The 19850-nt window shown below is 38.4% G+C and overlaps 4 protein-coding genes across 6 annotated transcripts; 3 read left to right on the top strand and 1 right to left on the bottom strand.

Moving 5' to 3' along the window:
• The first annotated feature begins 1298 nt into the window (after positions 1 to 1298).
• On the top strand, positions 1299 to 5631 carry LOC138607987 (deoxyribonuclease-2-beta-like). Its single transcript, XM_069680649.1, has 6 exons — positions 1299 to 1408; positions 1568 to 1742; positions 2225 to 2303; positions 2839 to 3000; positions 4156 to 4353; positions 4962 to 5631. The coding sequence occupies exons 1-6, from the start codon at positions 1299 to 1301 to the stop codon at positions 5294 to 5296; spliced, it is 1059 nt and encodes a 352-aa protein (XP_069536750.1). The 3' UTR covers positions 5297 to 5631.
• A 1232-nt stretch (positions 5632 to 6863) lies between these two features.
• On the top strand, positions 6864 to 10785 carry LOC138607659 (deoxyribonuclease-2-alpha-like). Of its 3 annotated transcripts, none has more exons than XM_069680299.1 (7): positions 6864 to 7042; positions 8988 to 9059; positions 9143 to 9305; positions 9386 to 9467; positions 9555 to 9713; positions 9797 to 9988; positions 10123 to 10785. In XM_069680299.1, the coding sequence occupies exons 1-7, from the start codon at positions 6984 to 6986 to the stop codon at positions 10485 to 10487; spliced, it is 1092 nt and encodes a 363-aa protein (XP_069536400.1). In that variant the 5' UTR covers positions 6864 to 6983; the 3' UTR covers positions 10488 to 10785. The 3 variants fall into 3 exon arrangements, with proteins under 3 accessions (XP_069536400.1, XP_069536401.1, XP_069536402.1); XM_069680300.1 differs by having other exon boundaries at positions 6864 to 7135; XM_069680301.1 differs by having other exon boundaries at positions 6864 to 7135; positions 8965 to 9059.
• Positions 10786 to 13065: 2280 nt separating this feature from the next.
• On the top strand, positions 13066 to 17876 carry rpf1 (ribosome production factor 1 homolog). The gene is made up of 9 exons (XM_069680033.1): positions 13066 to 13382; positions 14392 to 14448; positions 14563 to 14643; positions 14737 to 14832; positions 15116 to 15269; positions 15386 to 15468; positions 15859 to 16040; positions 16172 to 16298; positions 16733 to 17876. Exons 1-9 carry the CDS (start codon positions 13128 to 13130, stop codon positions 16772 to 16774), a joined length of 1077 nt encoding a protein of 358 aa, XP_069536134.1. The 5' UTR covers positions 13066 to 13127; the 3' UTR covers positions 16775 to 17876.
• LOC138607432 (guanine nucleotide-binding protein G(I)/G(S)/G(O) subunit gamma-5) lies at positions 17314 to 19219 on the bottom strand. Its single transcript, XM_069680035.1, has 3 exons — positions 19051 to 19219; positions 18726 to 18873; positions 17314 to 17613 (listed from the first exon to the last, which is right to left on the bottom strand). The coding sequence occupies exons 1-2, from the start codon at positions 19129 to 19131 to the stop codon at positions 18748 to 18750; spliced, it is 207 nt and encodes a 68-aa protein (XP_069536136.1). The 5' UTR covers positions 19132 to 19219; the 3' UTR covers positions 17314 to 17613; positions 18726 to 18747.
• Positions 19220 to 19850: the final 631 nt, after the last annotated feature.

Genomic DNA, 19850 nt, shown 5'->3' with positions numbered 1-19850 from the left:
GTGAGATAATCTTAAAATAATTGTCCTTTGTATATTTCTTGTATTAAATTATGTTTTATGGATATTTATCTCTTAGGGCTGTGTATGTTTAACCACTTCTATTTTTAAATATGGGTGTTGTGCTATTTAAAAATAAATTCTCACCTGGTAAAAACCCAAGCGTCAAAAAGAAAGAGTGCGGGCTTTGCCTTCTTTTCAAATCCTCTATTTGTCACCAAGACTTCAGTTAATAGTGCCAATAAAACATTTAAAAATGGCATTCATATCCAGTTGCTCTGCAGGCCTTTTCCAGGATGTAAATGTTCAAACCGCCTATTGAAGGGGTTCTCTAGATGACTGAATGATTGAAGACCTTGCTAAAATGCAAGTCTTCTTCTTAAGGAGGACACCAGTCAAGATTTTTCACAACATGGCAACCCAGAAACTAGTACCAATATATATTTATATGATATATACATGTACAGAAATCAGCTCCATCTAAGTTTTCACTAAAGAAATGAAAAACTGATGCTCGATATATTGAAAACAAGATATTGTTAAAGATGTCATCTCATGCAGCCACAAAGTCAGTTAACTTAATGTCTGCATGCTCTTACCTTCACGTGTTTTAATGTTTAATTTCTCTGGCTTTATGTTTCTCTTTGTCACTCTTTAACTGTTGGACTACATTTTGCTATCAATGTTTCACTATCCGATCGGGGCTTCTTATTTTAAGGTAAAGTGCTACATTTGAAGACAAACTGCACAACAAAGACTTTAGTTTCTTGCTTTATTACATTTAATGTCAACCTCCAAAACTCGCTCATCATTGAATAAATCAGCCTCAATCAAAGCCACAGACAGAAAAAAGAGTGTGAGGTGAAATGAAACTGTTTTATTTTAAAGTTTCCTTACAAAGTGAAAGTGTTTTCTGGTCAGATGGTTTTCCGGTTCAGTGCTCCGCAGCCTTAATGCTAATAAAAGTGGACTGTTGTTGTTCTGAGAAGCAGGTGCAACACTTTAAAAAGGGAGGAAAACTCAGAAAAGGCTGAATAAAATGTTTGATCACTGGATAAGATAAGGTACAGAATGTGGATTCACAAATTAAAAGCCAGTAAAAGCATCCAGTCATTAAATCCGTCATTATTCTTATCCTTTTGTGTTGTATTCCCCCGTCATATGACCACATCGTATGACTTCCTCTTTTGCGTCTACAGGCAGCTGTTCGCTTTCAAAGCGGTTCAGTCTTGAAGCACACATGCTAATAAAAGATTTCAAATTCCCTTTTCTGTTCACTTCAGCTGCAGGAGCGTTTCAGGATGGCCACACGCTGCAGGTTCTGCTCACAGCTTGGCATTGTGCTTTTGGTTGGTACGGTGTGTGGCGCTGACATTTCCTGTAGAAATGAAGTCGGTGAGCCTGTTGACTGGTGAGTTGATATGAGAAATTGTTGTAGACTTATATTGGCAGTTTTTTTGCCATTTAGCTTGACAGAAAAACTGTTCAATGTTGGTATTTTGTTTTACTTCATTTGGTCATGAAGTTGATATAAAATCTTAAAGCATATTTCCCTCTCTTTCCACTGCAGGTTCATAATCTACAAGCTGCCCCGGTATAAGATTGGCGAGGTGGGCAGTGGAGTGGACTACATGTACCTGGACTCCTCAGTAGGAAGCTGGCAAATGAGTAAATTCATGGTTAACACCAGCCAGGGAGCCCTACCGAGCACACTGAACCAGCTTTACATGGGGGAGGCCTACAAGGTGAGATCATGCACCTGTTCTTTATGCAGATTTCAAACACTGAACCTGTGTGTCAGAGCTCTTCTGTTTCCTATGGGGAACTTACACACGCCGTCCTCATATCATTTACTTCACATTTATTTTTCAGGCTTATGAAAACAATCTCTGTCATTAGGAAATGTTGCATTTAATGAAGCTAGTTTGACATTTTGTAAAATATGCTGATTCACTTTTTGCCCAGAGGCAGATAAAAATAGATTCTGTCTTTGTGCTGAATATGAAGCTACAGCCAAGTAAGCAGCTTGTAAGCTAAGCTAACCCTCTGCTTGCTAAGGTCCAATATTTACTGGACAGATACGAGTCTATGATCAAACTCTTGCCTGAAAGCAAATATGTCTCAAAAAATGTTAAACTGTTCCTTTAAGAAATAAACGGAAGCAGTTTGTTGGTACCAAATCACTCAACTGTTAAAGAAAAATCACATCCCTTCTTCTTGTCCTCAGTCTAACAGTTCGGTCTACGCACTCTACAATGATGCTCCACCGATCCTGGATTACCACCTAGGATACGGACACACTAAAGGTACAGTGGACAACGAAAACTTTGCTGCTGTAGGATGCATGTAGATCGTGCTAAATAAAAAGGCTGAAAGCACCTTTCCCTGAGTAATTCTTTACAGCATAATACTCAAAGGCAGCAGGTGGATTATCACTTACAGTTGTGGTAAAATCATCATATTTACGTATAAAAAATCAGACTCTTTTTAAGATCTGGAGAACATTTCTGCGTGATGCTTAGATCCTGCACTTTCCTTTTAGCTATTTTAAGTTTTCTGCCTATGATCCTAAAATAAAACTACCTTTTTGCAATGTGGTGCCTTCAAGGACCTGTAAACTTCCCAACATCTAGTGCTTTGACTCAGCAAAAAAAGAGCAGTTCAATACAATTTTAGTACCAGGGGGAGGAAACGGGCAAAGAGCATCCGTCTGATAACTGCTGTTGACTCTGTTATCGACTGCCCTTACATGACTTTGATGGACACTCCAAAGCATGCATGCCGGTTAACGTGTGTGTATTGTTGTGCATGAGTGCAGTGTTGTTTGTGTGCATCCTGCAGGGGCTCTGCTCTTTGACCACTCTCAAGGTTTCTGGCTGTCGCACAGCGTTCCCCATTTCCCCATGTTCGCTGAGAAAGGCTACGTCTACCCCTCCTCGGGCAAAGTCAACGGCCAGACTGCTCTGTGTGTGACCTACCGGTATGAACAGTTCCTACACATAGGTGAGTGACAGAACATGACGCAACAGGTGCTGGCTTATTCCAGGTCTGTACACATCCCTGATTTCAACTTACAAAATTCTCTATTTGCTGAAAAGAAGACAACATTTACACAGTAACCTGCTCTTACATAAGGCTGTCAGGCGCTTCAGCACACAGACATAACTGCAAAGGTGCATAAACCTGAGAAGTATTTGTCCGTTGGTGGTTTTAATTATGTTATGATAAGACATGAGAAGAGAAAATAAATGAACAAAACAAAAAATAAACAAACAGGAACCGTAAATGGACCATGACCTACAGAGGCTTATATTTCTAGTTCTGTCCACCAGTCAGTTCGAACTGAAGAAGCCTTTCGGATGAGACGGGAAACGTCTTCAAGAACTTCAACCAAGTCCAGTTGCCTTTTGGATTAAGCTTAGAATCATGAATAAAATCATTGGTCCGATGGATCTGAGATGGACGACGCGTCTCCATCTGCTCTCTTTGTACAAAATCTATGCAAAAATAGCCGCCGTGATAGGCGCTGCCATCTCGCGCTGGTGACATCATTTGGAGCCAGAGCTGCATAGTAGCAATCGGATGGTTGAGCCGCCGTAGCCACTTCCTCTGACCAAACACACAAATTTAACTTACCAAAAAAATGGCAAAGATCCCGCACGCTGCCGTATTTAACAGTAGAACAGCTTCTTGTGTTGGTCTGAAGCAGAAGTTCACAGATATGGAAACTTCAATGACTGTAGTGATTGTTTTAGTTACGTCTCCTCTCGCCGTTCCTCCTCTACTCTGCTGATCCAGAACAGATCGGCTGCAGGAGTCTAATTTGTCAACAGAGCTGTCAATCATCTTTTTTACAGCATCAAATAACTATATAATAAATAAATTTAATTAATTTAATTTAAATTTAATAATTAAAAATTAACTTGTCAAAAAAATGAACACTTAAAATAATAACTAGCTATAATGACAGAAACCATGTTTGAGAAACATTTATTTGACGTGTATTTTGATTTTACAATTTGACTCATGTCCCATCTGTTAACATGGAGGAGCGGGCTTTATGACCTATTCTGCAGCCAGCAGTCAGCAGGGGGCGCTCGAAATGTTTCACAGCTTTCTAACATAACATTTCTTTTATTCTCCAATCTCAATCTCCAGCTCAGCAGTTGGCATACATCTTCCCTCGTTTCTATAACTGCTCCGTACCTGCTGCGTTCGTGGCCGACCTGCCGCATTTGGCTCAGTTATGTGAAGGCTCCAAACCGCCGTTGGCCTCAGATAAGAGAGTGGAGCAACTTTCCTCAATCGGAGGGGAGAAGTTTGTCAGTTTTGTCAAATCTGAACACTTTGTGGATGGTAAGAAAATGTCGGTCACTTCAATTTGACTTTTTAAGACATTCAGTTGCTCCTTTGCTGTGGTGCTAAAAAGATATAGGTGGGGTTACACAACTATTAGTGGCACTTTATTCAACAGGAAGTCTCAAGCTTTTTACATACCTTCACATGTTTTCTGACACGTCTATCTGTTACAATGTTGTTTACACATTTCACTAGTCAGTCTTTATCAGGTGTAGACACTCAAGTGCATGAACAGACCCCGCCCGAGGCCTTCAAAAGGGCTCTCTTTTGTAGGTCACAGCTCTAAACTAACATGTCAAGATGGAAGTTCTGAGCATGAGGCTTGAAAAACATCACAGAGCTCATTTTAAAAGGAAATCCCAGACTCATTGCATGTTAAATACATGTAAGAACTTCATATTTAAATGTTAAATGGAAATGAGAATTTCCAACTGTTTCCAACACGTTTGCATTTGCTTCTCATACATTTAATCCCTAAAAAACAGCATATATAAATTATTTCATGAGCTTCATTTTAAAAATAACTTGGGAAACCTTTATTTACCTTGTGACATTTTTTACATTTGAATCACAATGCACCTGAACTCACCCTCTCCTGTATTCAGACATCTACACTGGCTGGGTGGCTCAGGTTCTGGATGCCGACCTACTGGTGGAGACCTGGCAGAGACCGAGCCACGAGCTGCCCTCCAACTGCTCCCTACCCAAACACGCCTTGAACATCAAGAGGATCCAGCTTCCCGGATCAGTCCAGTTCCAGTCTCACTACGACCACTCAAAGTGGTGCGTGTCGCAGGCCTATGATCAACAGGTGACCTGCCTGGGGGATCTGAACAGAGAGAAGGCCCAAATGTGGCGCGGTGGGGGGCTGGTGTGCACCTTTAACCCTTTGATTTACAAGGCCTTCAGACAGTTGGTGGACTGGTACATCGGCTGTTGAACGAGGAGGATTGAGACTGATTTTACACAACATGGTTTGAATATGTTACAAGTTTATGGGACTAAACGTGCATAGTCGTATCAGCAACTGACTATTGAAAATATGTTTTTTTCCTGCTTGGAAAATGTATATTTTGGAATTAAATTCTTTATTATTTTTTACATTTCATAGGCCACATGATGTGACTATATGTTTTATTAATAAATATTCAAGAAACAAGTATCTCAGTATCATTACAGACTTAAAAATATCATTCATGTGAATCACATAACTGCCCTGTGATCATGTTAGTAACAATACATATTTCATCTTTCATTTTTTGGAGCAATGCAAACCTAAAATAAATGTCTATCACTGCAAAGACTCAAACTTTATCATGTCAGGGACAGTGGTGGCCTGAAGGTTAGAAAATGGGATGAATCTACGTAGGGAAAGGGGGAAAAGCACCTCCTCCTTTTGAGTAGCCCCTCCCACATTACCCCCTCAGACTTGTCCATATGACTCAGTCTACTCAAGCTTTCCCAGCAGCCACCTGCAAATAACCCTGCATGGTGTTGGAGTAAGAACAAGTTCACTTAAACACCCCTTCAACTCCAAAAAATGTTGCTACCTGACTTGTTATTGCTCACATGTAATGTAAAATATGGTATTAGCTTGTGACCTTTAGCTGATGTTCACACTGAGTGACCTTGATTAGTTCTGATCAATAACACCCAACATATTATCTTTATAATGTCCATGTTGTTTCCACATTACGACATAAAAGCTCCTGAACACAACAAAGTCAGATGAACGACTTTTTTGAGCAGCACGTGTGGAAGTACTCGTGTGTGTCACTATGATTGTTCTAAAAAGAGAGAGCAGTTAGCTCAGTGAAAGTTTCGAGACTGTGACTGTGTTTGCTATCATCATATGCGGGTGGTTGTGACCTTGTCAGAAAGATGCATTTGATGGAAAGCTTCAGTCTGCAGGGTTTTGGGTCACCAGTGTCACCTAGTGGTCAGACCGGTAGAATCATACTGTAGAGTATTTTCTCTGTGGATCATTAGATTGAGAACATATGGGTCTTTACCTTCAGGCTATTACTGCATCCTTTATTCTTATTTTTGCTAAAAAGGAAACAGCAAACAAATTTTGTTTCAAAAATTCTACACTTATACTTACTCTCATATTCTTAATGCTAATAGAGACATAGGTCCTCTTTAAAGACACTAATTACTACAAATGTCTTAAAACAAGGGGTCCTGCACTTTGCGACATTGAACTACCCATCCTTCAGCATTGTTTTAATCACTTTCTGTTTCATTATTAGGCAGTACTTCTGGTTTTCTACACAGTCTACAACTGTTTCATACACATAACGATTCTTATGAACTAGGAACCAACCAGCAGCAAGGCCGCCAAGATTATCTTTGAATGTAATTGTACTGCTGTGTCGTGTTTCACCCGTACGTGCAATCTACATAAAAACTGTGTGATAAAACTGGTTCAACCAGCTGCGTCAAAGACAACAAACAGGTTCCTCAAGCCCAAAGAATGAACTTTTTATCTACGCTTATAGATTTGATCCGTTCTGTTGGACAGCTTGAGGTGGATATTTGGAGTATTTTAAGGGAGCAGGTACGATGTTAAGTCTTTGTTCATAAAAAAAAACCAGTCCAACTGGGTCCAACTGTACAGGCATGAAATGAATGAATCATCTATGATGGAGTGTCTCTATAAGGAACAAGGAAACAGATTAAACATGTAGGTGTTAGTTTCGTTTGACGGACATCACACCAGCAGCTTCACAGAACAGATGCATTTGGACAGTGAAGAGAAGAGACCATGGCTAACTATGTAAGTAAAATATTCACATATCTAACAAACAAAAAATTATACAAGTTGAAATGTAAAATATTTAAACATGCATAACATATTATGTTTTAGATGTATTATTAGGAATTTTTTAATGTATAGTAACTCAAGCAAACAGATGATTGCAGTGGAATAAAAAGTTTAATGTTTTTAACAGGAATGTGAAGATGTTCAGAGGGACTACTTTAATAAAAAGAATAACTCTTAGTTTAATTACTCAATACTCTTGACACGAAACATATGGGTTGAACCACTGAATGATTAAATCTAGCAGGAAGTTTTAGAAATGCAGAACTCACACAACCATCTGATAACTCACCCTCCTGTTTGCAGCAACACCCTTTAAATGTATATGTAGTGCTCTTAGATTGTAATATTATAACATAACCCATGACGGTTGTCAGTTGCAATTTTCCATTCTGAAAAACAATGCAAAAGTGATGATACATTCATAAATTCTTTTGAACAGCACTTTGGTTTCGAACACATAAAAACTAAATTAAAAATAGTTTCAGCTCTTACTCTGTTATAAATGTAATTAATAGGCAAATAACCCCAGTAATCCCTGCCCTCTACCCAGAAACACTGATGAGCAGAAAAAGATGCCATAAGATTTAATTCTTTTCACAGAGCTGTAATTCCCACCATCATGAAATCATATTTAGCCTTCACCAGATCTCAATTTGATAGTTTCGAACAATTTATTAGACGTCGTAAAAGTCATCAAATATGGAAAAATCTTTTGGAAAAAAAGATGTTCAGGGACTACCAATGATAGGAAAAATAAAATAAAAAGCTTGTCTGTTTGCTTGTATTTACCCACTTACTTAAGAACTTACTGATCAGCTCCAGTCATGTTTTAAGACATATAAAATGCTCTGCTTGAAATAATAAATTCTGCAAAATACGTTTAAATACCTTGTAAAAATCCTCCCAAGTCATCTCCTCTTTCTCCCTCATTAAAAATTCCTGAATCTGCATAGTCCCCGCCCACTATGCAAACAAAACACCCATCTTTTATCGGCAACTTAGCTAGCTTGAAATGTAGCATTAGTGGCAGTAACGTTAACGTTAGTCATCAGTAGTGAGATTGCAAATATTACGATGATGGTTACAGCTGGCTCGTGCATCACGGAAGTGGTTGCCATAGGCTGCACATAATGATATGCATAGTGTCACCCCGTCCATTAACGGGATCGGCTCCTTACGTTTGTGACGTCTCAAACCTGCCAATCTGAAAACGTGTTGTTCAGCCTGTCCTTGGTACACTGCAGTTTAAAAGCAGACAGGCCCAGCCATGGAGACAACTGCTTATGTTGTTTACAAGGTTAAACACTCCGAGGGGGTCTTTAATGTTTCCATATGTGGTACAGCTGGGAAAATTTCCGTGTTTTAAGTGTGAAAAGCAGGTAAGCTAAATGCTAACATAAAATGCTATCAACCGTTGATCATGAAAGTTCAATGAGAGCAGAATTTTGACAAAATACTCTTACCCTGAAGATTGATCACTGGCTATTTCTACGATTTTCAGCAATACATTTCATACACCTTTGTAAGCAATGCACAATTTTTGTAATGTAATGTAATTTAGACGAGGATAAACTCCAAACAGCATATTTTTGTTCACTTTTTGTTCAAATTGAATGAACGAAAACTGCAAATTTCTCATCATTGCCCCAAAAATCTGCTACAAACAATTTCAAAATAACTGACGTACAGTCTATTAAAGGCCATGGACTGATGGTTAGCTGTGGAAATAGGACCTCCTCCTGTTCTAATAATTCTATCATTAATATGTTTCAATGTTTCAGATAACAATGACATTCCTCTTCAGTGTTGGGATCCTTTTTCCAGGCTGTGATTCAGATGTGAAATGCAGGAACGATGAAGGAAAAGAGGTCGACTGGTTAGTGGAAACTTTGAGTTGTGGCAATTAATAATTAAACTAATCAGACTTTATAAATAACACAATCATCTCTGTCTCATTAGGTATATTTTATACAAGCTACCCAACAAGTATGGTGAAGGTTTGTCGTATATGTACATGGATGACAGCACCAAAGGATGGACACTCAGTAAAGAGGCGATCAACAGTCAATCGGGCACTCTGGCGAACACCCTGAAGCCTCTGTTTGACTTCTATGACAGACAGGTGATGTATAAAATGTTGCGTCTCTCTTGTGTGGCACAAACAAAAGTACTGATTCAGAGTTTTCTGTTTTGTCATTGTAGATGGAAGGCTTCGGATACATGCTCTATAACGATCAACCTCCACTTCCATATGCTGCTTCTGCCTCATATGGCCACAGTAAAGGTGTTTGCAACAACGTACCTCTTGATGCGTTCAATGTCAGCAATATTGCATTGTAATAAATTATTTTCTACTGTTTTACTTCTGTAGGAGTCGTGATGTTGGACAGACAAACTGGAGTTTGGCTCTCACACTCTACACCAAAGTTCCCAACATATCGCAGTAAAGACTTCTGGCTGAACAGTGCAACCGTAAATGCTCAAACATTTCTGTGTGTTACTTATGCATATGATCAGTTCAAAGAAATAGGTAGGTATATAACACATTCATGTTGGTTCGTTTTAGAGTTATATCCTAAAAGTGCATTAAAAACTTCAACTATGAATCCTCAGGAGAGCAGCTCAAGTACATCCATGGTTATTCATTTGACTCCAACATGCCGACAACCTTTCACAATGAGCTGAGATGTGTTGCACAGAGAAGCTGCTACCCGAAACAGCCACCCTGGTTTAGAGTAGTGGGGCTGACTTCAGTGGAAGGGCGTCATTTCGAGAGCTTTGCAAAATACACACGTTTTGGAGACGGTGAGTGTTTACATTCAGAACATGTATTTCCATATTTAAGTGTTGAATTCGTTTTTTTGCTTCAATGTCAAATGTGTGTTTTGATTATCACAGTTAATATTGTGCTGCTTGTTTTGTCCCCCATTCCTTTATAGATCTTTACTCAGGCCTTATTGTACAACTGCTGAATCAGACGCTGTATGTTAAGAGCTGGGGAAAAATGCGTAAACCTCTGCCTTCCAACTGCAGCACCAGCATCTCGAAGCATGTGCACAACGTGGAGAAAGTCAGTCTGATGAGGCAGTTATACAACGATACTGCAGATCACTCCAAGTGGTGTGTGACGCCCGGTGGCGGCTCGATCTGTATTGCTGATATGAACAGGGAAGAGAGTCAGATGAAAAGAGGTGGAGGCGCAATATGCATCAATGATGTTGCAGTTGGCATGCATTTCTACAACCTGATCCCAGAGCATACAGAATGTAAAGATGGTTCTGATGCTCAACGCTCAGAGTTATAAGGACACAAGACTTTATCGAAATGTAAACGTGCACAACAAAATGTGACTAGAATCTGATATCATTTCCAATCATTGATCACACTATCAGACATTCACACTTATAATTGTTGTTGGCGCTTTTAAAGTTTTATGATGAATTTTTAACCCGTCCTTTGTTTTCTATCATGCATTTGTATGTTTTATTTTCAAAATCAAGCATTAAATTGACTACAATCAAGCGACTGTTAAAATGAATTAAGTATTAAAAATGCTGTAAATTTTTATGAATTATTATATTAAAATTAAGTGACAAATTCCATGTCAGTGCAACCAGGTGTTTTTCTGTTACTGGGCGAAAATACTTCGGCTTAAACTTGGGGGCCTGGGAAAAAGATGGCCTCTGGATCTAATTAACTTTCAACGTGGCACCACATTAACACATTCGTTTAGAATCTGTAAAATATATCCACTAAACAAATAATAAAGCTCTCGCAACTACATTTTGACAAAGAGAACCTCTTCATGACAGGGCCTCAAGGTCAGGTATCAAATATGGACCCACCTTAAAACAAGCTGAGAGATGTAGAAATTTGTAATTAGCTCACAGTTCCGAATGCCAAAGTGCGCATCAGGGATACTTTTGTCTGCCAATGATTTACAGCCACTGGACACAGCCACAACCAGATTCAACACGAAACAACCTACAAAGAATTATCACTCTTCAGCTTCTGTCGACTTTACAAAGCTTTACAGTGAGTTTCAGCTTTTTGTTTCGCTGTCTGGTCCATACATGTACTATTTTAGCCTCACCAATTATCATTGTGTTATTTTCAGCTGCAGCAGGGAGTTATTTTGAGACAAAATATGAATACATAAATCACCACCATTTAGTTAGTGGCTGGCTGTTAAACAGAGAGAAGCAATTAGCAGCTAAAAAGTTAGCTGTAATGCCTCTCTGTAGTTTCTACCAATAAATTTGTCTGTTAATGTCAGTTACCATAAGAACTCCCTGACTAAATATCACAAACTTTGACAGATATTTTATGCACCATAACCTCAAACTAGTGATAAAAGTTAACTTACCGTTGGTCTTCCCATTTTTATGCCTGAGCTCCCGCTGTCACAGTCCACCTTTACGTTGGGGCAAGTTTGGGCATGTTAAGGGGCCAGCACTACAGTCTGCAACGTGATTGGATAATAATTTAACACATATTGTGTTAGTTCCTTGTGTTAAGTATATATATATATTTTTTTGACAGTTTTTGAATAATCTAACGTGTCAAAATAGTAATAACACAAACAATGTGTAGACATTTGACATGTAGTGAGGGGAACTATTGCCTCTCCTCCAATTTGACCTTTGACACTTTACTGTGTACCTTTAGGGCTTAATGTTTTACTAAAAAGATGTGTTTGTAAAGGAAGATTGACACAAAATCCATTAGTTAGTTAAGAACATCAAGCCTTTCAATTAGATTTACAAATTCTACCAACACTTTCTTGGGATAAATATCCCAAGAGCATTGTTGGCTGCAATCTACAGTTTATGTCCATAAAGGGCAGACCCAATGTTCCTCATGTATGATAGTAAGAATATGTGACACATGGAAAGTCACTTTCAGAAAATAGAGAGGAAGATCAGTTCAGTAGTCTGTTTCTTTCAACAGGTACTTAAAACACAAGTCAATCTAAACCCTCAAATTACGCTGAAGAATTCAGGAAATTAAATTCATGGAAAAGAATAAACAAACTAAGTAAGGAGAAAATAATAAATAATACAAATAATATTTTAAAACTTACATCAAAGTCCTGGCACTGAAGGTCCGCAGAAAATGATCTCTCTGCCGCTTCACAGTATTGTTGAATTACTCTGCCTCAGTTCAAACTCCGTTATCAGGTGCACAGTTTTCCTCCACCGGTGGCAGTAGTCCTCTTTAGTTACAATTTGAATACAGGGCTTATATTAACTGTGTAACTGATAGTTTAAACTTTATAGCACACTTCAACCTTGCCATATTAAAAGAAATGAGTTTTTGTCAAATTCAAAATCTGTGGCAATTTCTTCTTCATCCCCCACGTTGCCGCCATTGTTGTTCCTTTTTTTTAATCTAAAACTTGTCAGGGCTCTTTGACAGGGCCAAAGGACAAGAGGAAATTAATATTCAAAATCAAAGCATCAAAGTAAAGGGGCCGAGAACACTTGAATTTTCTTCCCTAACATGTGTCAAGCTAAAAAATTCCCATACAATTCCCATAATTCAACAAATAGGTTTCTTTGGTAAGCCCATCCTGCCTTACAGATGGCCACATATTTAATACTTTTAAAAAGTTAGACACTGTGAGGTAAAATTTGCAGCAGCAATCTTGCCTTGGGATACCTTGGAGGTTAATCCAGCTCTGCCTTTAACCTGAAGTGAAATATTTTATATTTACAATATATTGTTGTGATAAATATTGCTCTGTGAATTTAGGTTTAGAGAACTACTGTATGCAACCATTAAATTCAGCTAAAAATAACAAATGTTTATACACTCCTCACCACTAGTCGACGCCATAGTTTAATTAAAGACCACTACCACGTCACTTCCTGTCGCCGGACGTGAACACACGAGCCAGCTCCACACGTGAAAAAATCTGCCCAAAACAGACCACTGACACAAGATGGATATCACGGAGGTTCCCGTTAGTCCCGATAAAAAGGGTAAGAAAAAGAAGAATAAGAAGCCAAAGAAGACGAGCGTGAGTCAGGAGGGGAATGGAGAAAGCAGTGGAGTGGAAAAGATGGAGGAGGACGTGAAGATGGAGAAGAGCGAGGCAGCAGAATCTGCCTTTCCCCCCACCTTCAGTGTGTCCGAAATCAAGAATAAACAGCGACGACACCTCATGTTTATGAAATTCAAGCAGGAGAAAAGAAAGGTAAAGGCAGTCAAATATACTGGGTAGAGCTGTTATGAGGTAATAAAATACACTTAGTTGCCAGTTTATAGGTACACCGAACTTGAACAAATGAAGTATAAAAAACAGCCCTGCCAATAAGCATGCAGACTTTCAGATTAAAGTGTTTAGGCCTGAGAGCAGTGGTGCATGTTTGTAATATTTCGTCTTCTTCATCAGTGGTGGAAACGTAGTATAATTATTAAAGCACTAGAGGATTATGCTCTCTTATGTAACCACCGTCGAGAAAATAATCAACAGATTAATAGAATATTCTGTCTTTTCATTGTACATGTACAACTAATTTGAATGCAACCTTTCCCAGTGAAAAGATAAGAAGAGAGCTTATAAAAAACAGTTAGACTATAGATTAAAGCAGTTAAAAATGTATGAAATATAACACTAAAGACACATGCAGGGCATTTCACTTATTGCACAATCCCTTTATATTGCACTTAAGCATATATGCCAAAGTCAAGTCTGAAAATAATTCTTTGCAGCCCTAATGTACTGCTGTGCATGTCAGAGGTAAATATTGCACTTCTTACTCAATATCATGTACATGTAAAAGCTATAGGTTATGATTTTCAATTATTATGATCAACATGTAAAATTGAAGCTCTGGAACAAGTTAGTTTTTTATTATCTCTCAATTAAGTTTTTAAATTATCTAATAGCGCATAAAACATCATAGAACATATGTTTTAAATAACTAGCTGTCATTTCCTTCAGAGCCACACATTTTCTGAAAACAGTCTCAAACCCAACAATATTGAATTTGTAATAATGTAGCAAAGAGCCAGCACTCAAATCTGAGTACATTAAAACAAGCAACCAAAAAATGTTTGGTAGTTTTACTTCACTGCCTATCCATCTTATTTTCTTACAAAATATTCATTAGAATGAAATTATTACATCCAGTAAATATAAGTTATAAGCACACTCTTCCTGGAAATTCATTGTTAATATTTTATTTTTTGTCTCCTTTTAGCAAAAGATGCAGCTGAAGAAGAAGAAGAAGAAAGAAAGGGAGGCTTTAGGTGACAAGGTAAGTTTTTTTTCCCCTGTGTTTTTTCATGTTTTCTCCTAAGGGAATTTCACCATTAAACCTACAACATTATAATGACTTGACATTCTTTCATTTGTTCTGTCCCTGATGTAGGCACCGCCAAAAGAGGTCCCAAAGACGATAGAAAACCAGAGGGTGTACGACGAGACAACGGTTGACCCAGAGGATGAGGAGGTACTGACCCAGTCTGGCTAACCTTCACACCATCACAGGTTATATTTTTTACATTTCGCATTAATTTGAGCGTTTTCCTGTCTTCTTTTACAGGTTGCATTTGACGAGGGAACTGATGAGTTTTCTGCCTACTTCAACGGGCTCACAAACCCCAAAGTGCTCATCACCACATCAGACAGGCCAAGAGGGGTCAGAGACTGCTGTTTGGAATAATATGTTTAATGTTTATTTCTTTTTCCTCATTTTTCTCATTCTCATTTCATTTCTATCTGATGTATAGAAATTATACATTCAGAATTAGACTTTAGGCCCCCTTTTGTGATTTAACCGGTTTAGGTCAAAGACACTGTCTGATTTGTCCTGAGGTGGTTATTAGGGTCTGCCGTGGGCTCATGGGAAACAGTTTCTCATTCATTATTTTCCAACACTTTCTGTTTAACACATTGTTTGTTCTCTGATGTTTGTCTTATAGAGGACGGTGAGGTTTTGCGAGCAGCTGGCCACAGTGATCCCAAACGCCCACGTATACTACAGAAGAGGTTTGGCCCTGAAGAGGGTCATCCCTCAGTGCGTCGCCAGGAACTTCACCTACCTCATGGTCATCAATGAGGATCGCAAAGTGCCCAGTATCCTTAAAGGCTGACTGAGCCTTGAATATTGAATATATAATATAGCTTAGCAATAATGAAAGTTTCAGGTACTATATCATTTAAATGTCCGTTCCCTTAACCATGACTTAAAGATGGTTTGGTTCTCTGTCATCTACCTGACGGGCCAACCGCACACTTCAAGGTCAGCAGCGTTCGATTACGTAAGGAGATGAGGGTAAGTTGGTAAATTGAAACTCTTAATGTCCCTCATGTCTCATGTATTTTAATAGGAAATATGCAATGACTTAAAATGGGTTTATAAAGCAACTTTCTAAAACTGAGTTTAGAAGAGGAAAATCCACATCATTTTTTAAGCCTAGATTGGCAAAGAGCAGCTGTATGCATTCCTGTCTTCATAGTAGAACTTGCTACTTTGCTTTGGTCATAACTTCAGTGATGTCTTGATGATGAGCTGTGCCAAGGCTTGATGCTTTTTGGACAGAACTTTTCAAGTCATCTGGCTCTTGAACAACGCATAACAACCGAGTATCATAGTGTTATCCATGAAGCAGCTGTCCAACAAGCGTTGTGTTCTTGTCATAATTGTAGGATTTTCTCTCTGCAGAGACGAGGCAAAGATCCAACTGAACACTCCCCAGAGGTGATCCTCAACAACTTCTCTACGCGTCTGGGCCACAGCATCGGCCGTCTGTTCGCTGCTCTCTTTCCACAAGACCCTCAGTTCGTTGGTCGACAGGTCGCCACTTTCCACAACCAGAGAGACTTTATCTTTTTCAGATTCCACAGGTGAGTATTTTAAACGTGAAATCGGACTAGATCTGTATGTGATGCCATGTAATAAACCCTCCTTTTTCAGAAGCTGATTAAGAAAATGTAATTTATAAAGCCAAATAAACCATTTTTTTGGATCTCTTAAGGTACATCTTCAAGAATGAGAAGAAAGTTGGGATTCAGGAGCTGGGGCCGCGTTTCACCCTGAAACTCCGCTCTCTACAGAAAGGCACCTTCGACTCAAAGTTTGGGGAGTATGAGTGGGTCCTGAAGGTGAGTCTCTCAGACATTAAGCTTCTCTTTGAGATGCCGGAAGAGCTGTGATGGTAGAACTAATTTAGTTTATATCGGCACTAAAAGTGTACAGAAATATAAATACACTTGAATATTGTATAATTATTTGTGAACACTATCAATTTTCAAGGTGTTTACATGCAAAGATGATAATGTTTTAACAAATAATATAGGCATAAACCCTGTATCAGGATACATATCTTATTGTTCGGTTGTTGTCAAAACGCAGCCCTTGTCAGCACTATTGTAATTGGGGATTTGTTTTGTGTCATGCCATTTGTACAGTTTATCAATGTTTGCCTAAATTTGCACTCATGTGGTAGACTTCTTGCTGCCAGGCTTTTCAACCATTTATAAATTACTTCACTCAAGCCTTTTCTCTAAAGCTAAAAACACACCTTTTCTGTTTCCAGCGCCATGAGATGGACGCCTGCAGAAGGAAGTTCCAGCTTTGAAAGCTTATTTCACGATCAGAAAAGGACAACCGTGTATATCATTCAAGATGCTTCTGCTGTTTGTGGCTCTGCACAAATGGACTACAGTGGATATCCAGGTTTCTTTTTGGACAACCAGCAGCAACAGTTAAAACTTGTCCTTCCAACACAATTGGATTTTCAGGTCACATTGCAGTATATCCACACTCACCTGAAACTTCCATGAAGCTGCATCTTCAGTGCTTTCCAAGTGTGGAACAAGAGCTTGGAGCTCATCCTAAGGACTTTTTACCCGCTTTTGGTGCTGTACACATGAGCCCCAATAACCTGACAATTCTGCAAGTTTGTGAGAAAGTTGTATTTGTTGTATCTCCATATACTGAGCTGATGAGGCCAGGTCTGTGCAAAGGGTATGGAGAGTGGCTGGGAAAATGGTTCAGATTGTGTCTTAAGTGCAGCGGCTTTTGTATGTGACAGGACTTTAAAGTATAATTATGGAATTATAAATTCAGCCTTTAACAGATTTCTGCAAGTGTTCATTTTAATAAAACACCCGCCTGCAAGTTTTATATTTGGAAATACCATTTATTTTAAATCATGCATGAAAAAATTACAATTCAAAAGGCACATGTGTATGTTGAAATGGGTTAGTTCTACGCAAGTAAGTTAAGACATTTAATCGTGCCTCATAAGCACCAGGAAATGTGTCTGTATGAGACACTTTTTTTAATCAGAAAAAATAAAATAAAAAACTCTTAAGTTAGTTGCTTGTTCCCAGATTCCTGAACACTCCTGAGACGATTCCAGTCCACAGCGCAGGTCCTGCATCCCAGTTCCTCAAGGCACCACAAAGTCAAAACCTGCAGAAATGTGTGTTCATTAGATGGAGTAAAACATCTGTTTAACCACATGTTACTGAAGTGTTATACAAGTCAACAAGTTAATTTCAGAGTTGCTGTCCTCTTGGAGGACAAAATGGGCTTTATGGAGAACAAAAATGAACATGAACAGGGATGCTGGAACACATTTGCTTTACACGTGTATGTATGTATGTAGTACAACAAAAGTAGACATCAACTGCAATAGGGATTACATGCAGCATAGCTTGTAGTCACTCATTCATTTGAGAGTTTACTAAAAATCTTGAAAAAATAATTTAAATTAGTTTCTGTTAAGTCACTATTAATAAATGAATTAACCAAGTTGATTGAGCCTGTTGCCCACTGGTGAAAGCCCTTGCATTTACAGTATAAAACACTGAATAGGGAAAAAAGTCCTTCTACTAACAAGTGTCTGAAGGTGTACTGCACTTTATTGCGTTCTCTACTACTGTTGCAAGTAAACAGTCACTATGACTATAGAGGAAATAAATTCGACATTAAAATGAAGATTAAACAAAACAGCTAATTGACAGTCAATCAGGAAATCCAGCAATTACTGCTTTACATCATAGGTGTTGTCAAAGAAGCAAAGTGGAGAAATTTATAGTTTTGAAATGACCAAATATTGATAATAATTAATTGACCGGTTTGTTTGTCTTTAAATCTTCTAAACTGAATGATTCATAAAGAGATCCACATTTAAAAGTTAATGTAATTGAAGCCTGCAATTGCTGAAACAAGTTTAGATCCCAAAGTTTCTAGATAGCGTGTAAGGCGGAAAAATATGGATGTGTAAAAAGTAATGCACACATTGTGTATAACATTACCAAGCTAGCGAATATATCAAATAAGTGTCCAATATGGCAGGTAAAAGGTCTTAAAGTAGTTTTGAGAGAAAATTAAGAGTTTTAGTGATTGAAAGTGAACCCAAAACTGAAACTATATTAATATATCGCTGCATCTCAACTTGGGATTCCTTACAGTTAAATGTTGTAGTTTCTCTACATTAAATAATGTGACATTTAGTCTATGGATGTGATTGAAAAGGGACGTAAACTAAGGGTATTAAGGGTGTCTGCAGTGTTACTCACAAAGGCAGAGGGTCGGTGGTTGCTATAGGAACGAGCAGACTTTCTGCGGTCTGAACGGGTTGTTGCTGGACGACATGCCGGTGAGCAGAGGGTCGTGCTGGGCGTGCTGAAGGCAAAACTGCTGCAGGTCTGCGGCGGCCTGGGACACCTGTGGATACAATCGAGTCCAATGAAGTTAGCCAATGTTGTGAACCTATCAAAGCTGTAATTTTAATTAGCAGTGGGCCCGTTGGGTGATACTATTGGTTTTAGAGCAACAAGTGAAACTATCAACAAATTAAACAAAACACGCCCAAAATAGTAACGTAGCGAACTTAACCGTTACCTTAACTCTGTTTATGCCAGCCTCAAGGCGTAACTGTTGGACGACTTTCTTCATCGCTACGATGCTGGATGATCCTGACATTGTTAATTCTTTCAGGGACGACAAAACTTTTATCAAGAATTCGTTGTTGGCAGCTAGCTAGCTAACAACTTCTTCCTCATCACCGAGTTTCCGGTTTAGCTTTAAGGAGTGTTCGAAGTTGCTGCGTTCAGGAGATGTCCTGAAAATTCATACATGTACCCTTTCTCTCTTATTGTAGCTAGACATTGCACCATAAAAAGCAACAAAAACCGAAACATTTTAGTAAATACTAGCCGAATTTTAGTTTAAATGATCAGAATTTATTAAACACTAATTTTAGATCAACGGAACGGAAATGCAACGTTTTGACATTGTGTTTTGGTTATTTTATTTGGAAAAAAAAACAAAAAAAACGACGACGACTTTTTATTTATACAGTCTATGCTTTTTCTTCAGCTTTGAAGTCGATTGTCGACATGGTTTTTGTTGTCTGGTTGCTCAGAAACTCACGTAAAAAAACCATCAGGGCTTTGTTAAACTCTATGGTTAACCTTTATAATTACGACACCTTTGTGTGCACGCCAAAGCAGCATATAAGGGTGGAAATACATCATCAATAAAATCAAGATTATGGTTAGAATTAATTAATTAAGTTATTGTAAGTTTGAGTCCAAGAGTTAGTCAAATAGCCCATAAAATAAAATAAACGCAAAACATGGCGTTTAGGTAAGAACTCCAATATAATGAGGTGTGTCTTATTTGTCCAAGTGAATATTAAT

The sequence above is a fragment of the Semicossyphus pulcher genome, unplaced genomic scaffold (genome assembly GCF_022749685.1).
Source record: "Semicossyphus pulcher isolate SPU_LCO1_2020_fin unplaced genomic scaffold, fSemPul1.0.p SCAF_4, whole genome shotgun sequence".
Classification (NCBI taxonomy): Eukaryota; Metazoa; Chordata; class Actinopteri; order Labriformes; family Labridae; genus Semicossyphus; species Semicossyphus pulcher.
This window is presented reverse-complemented; position numbering and strand designations above follow the sequence as displayed.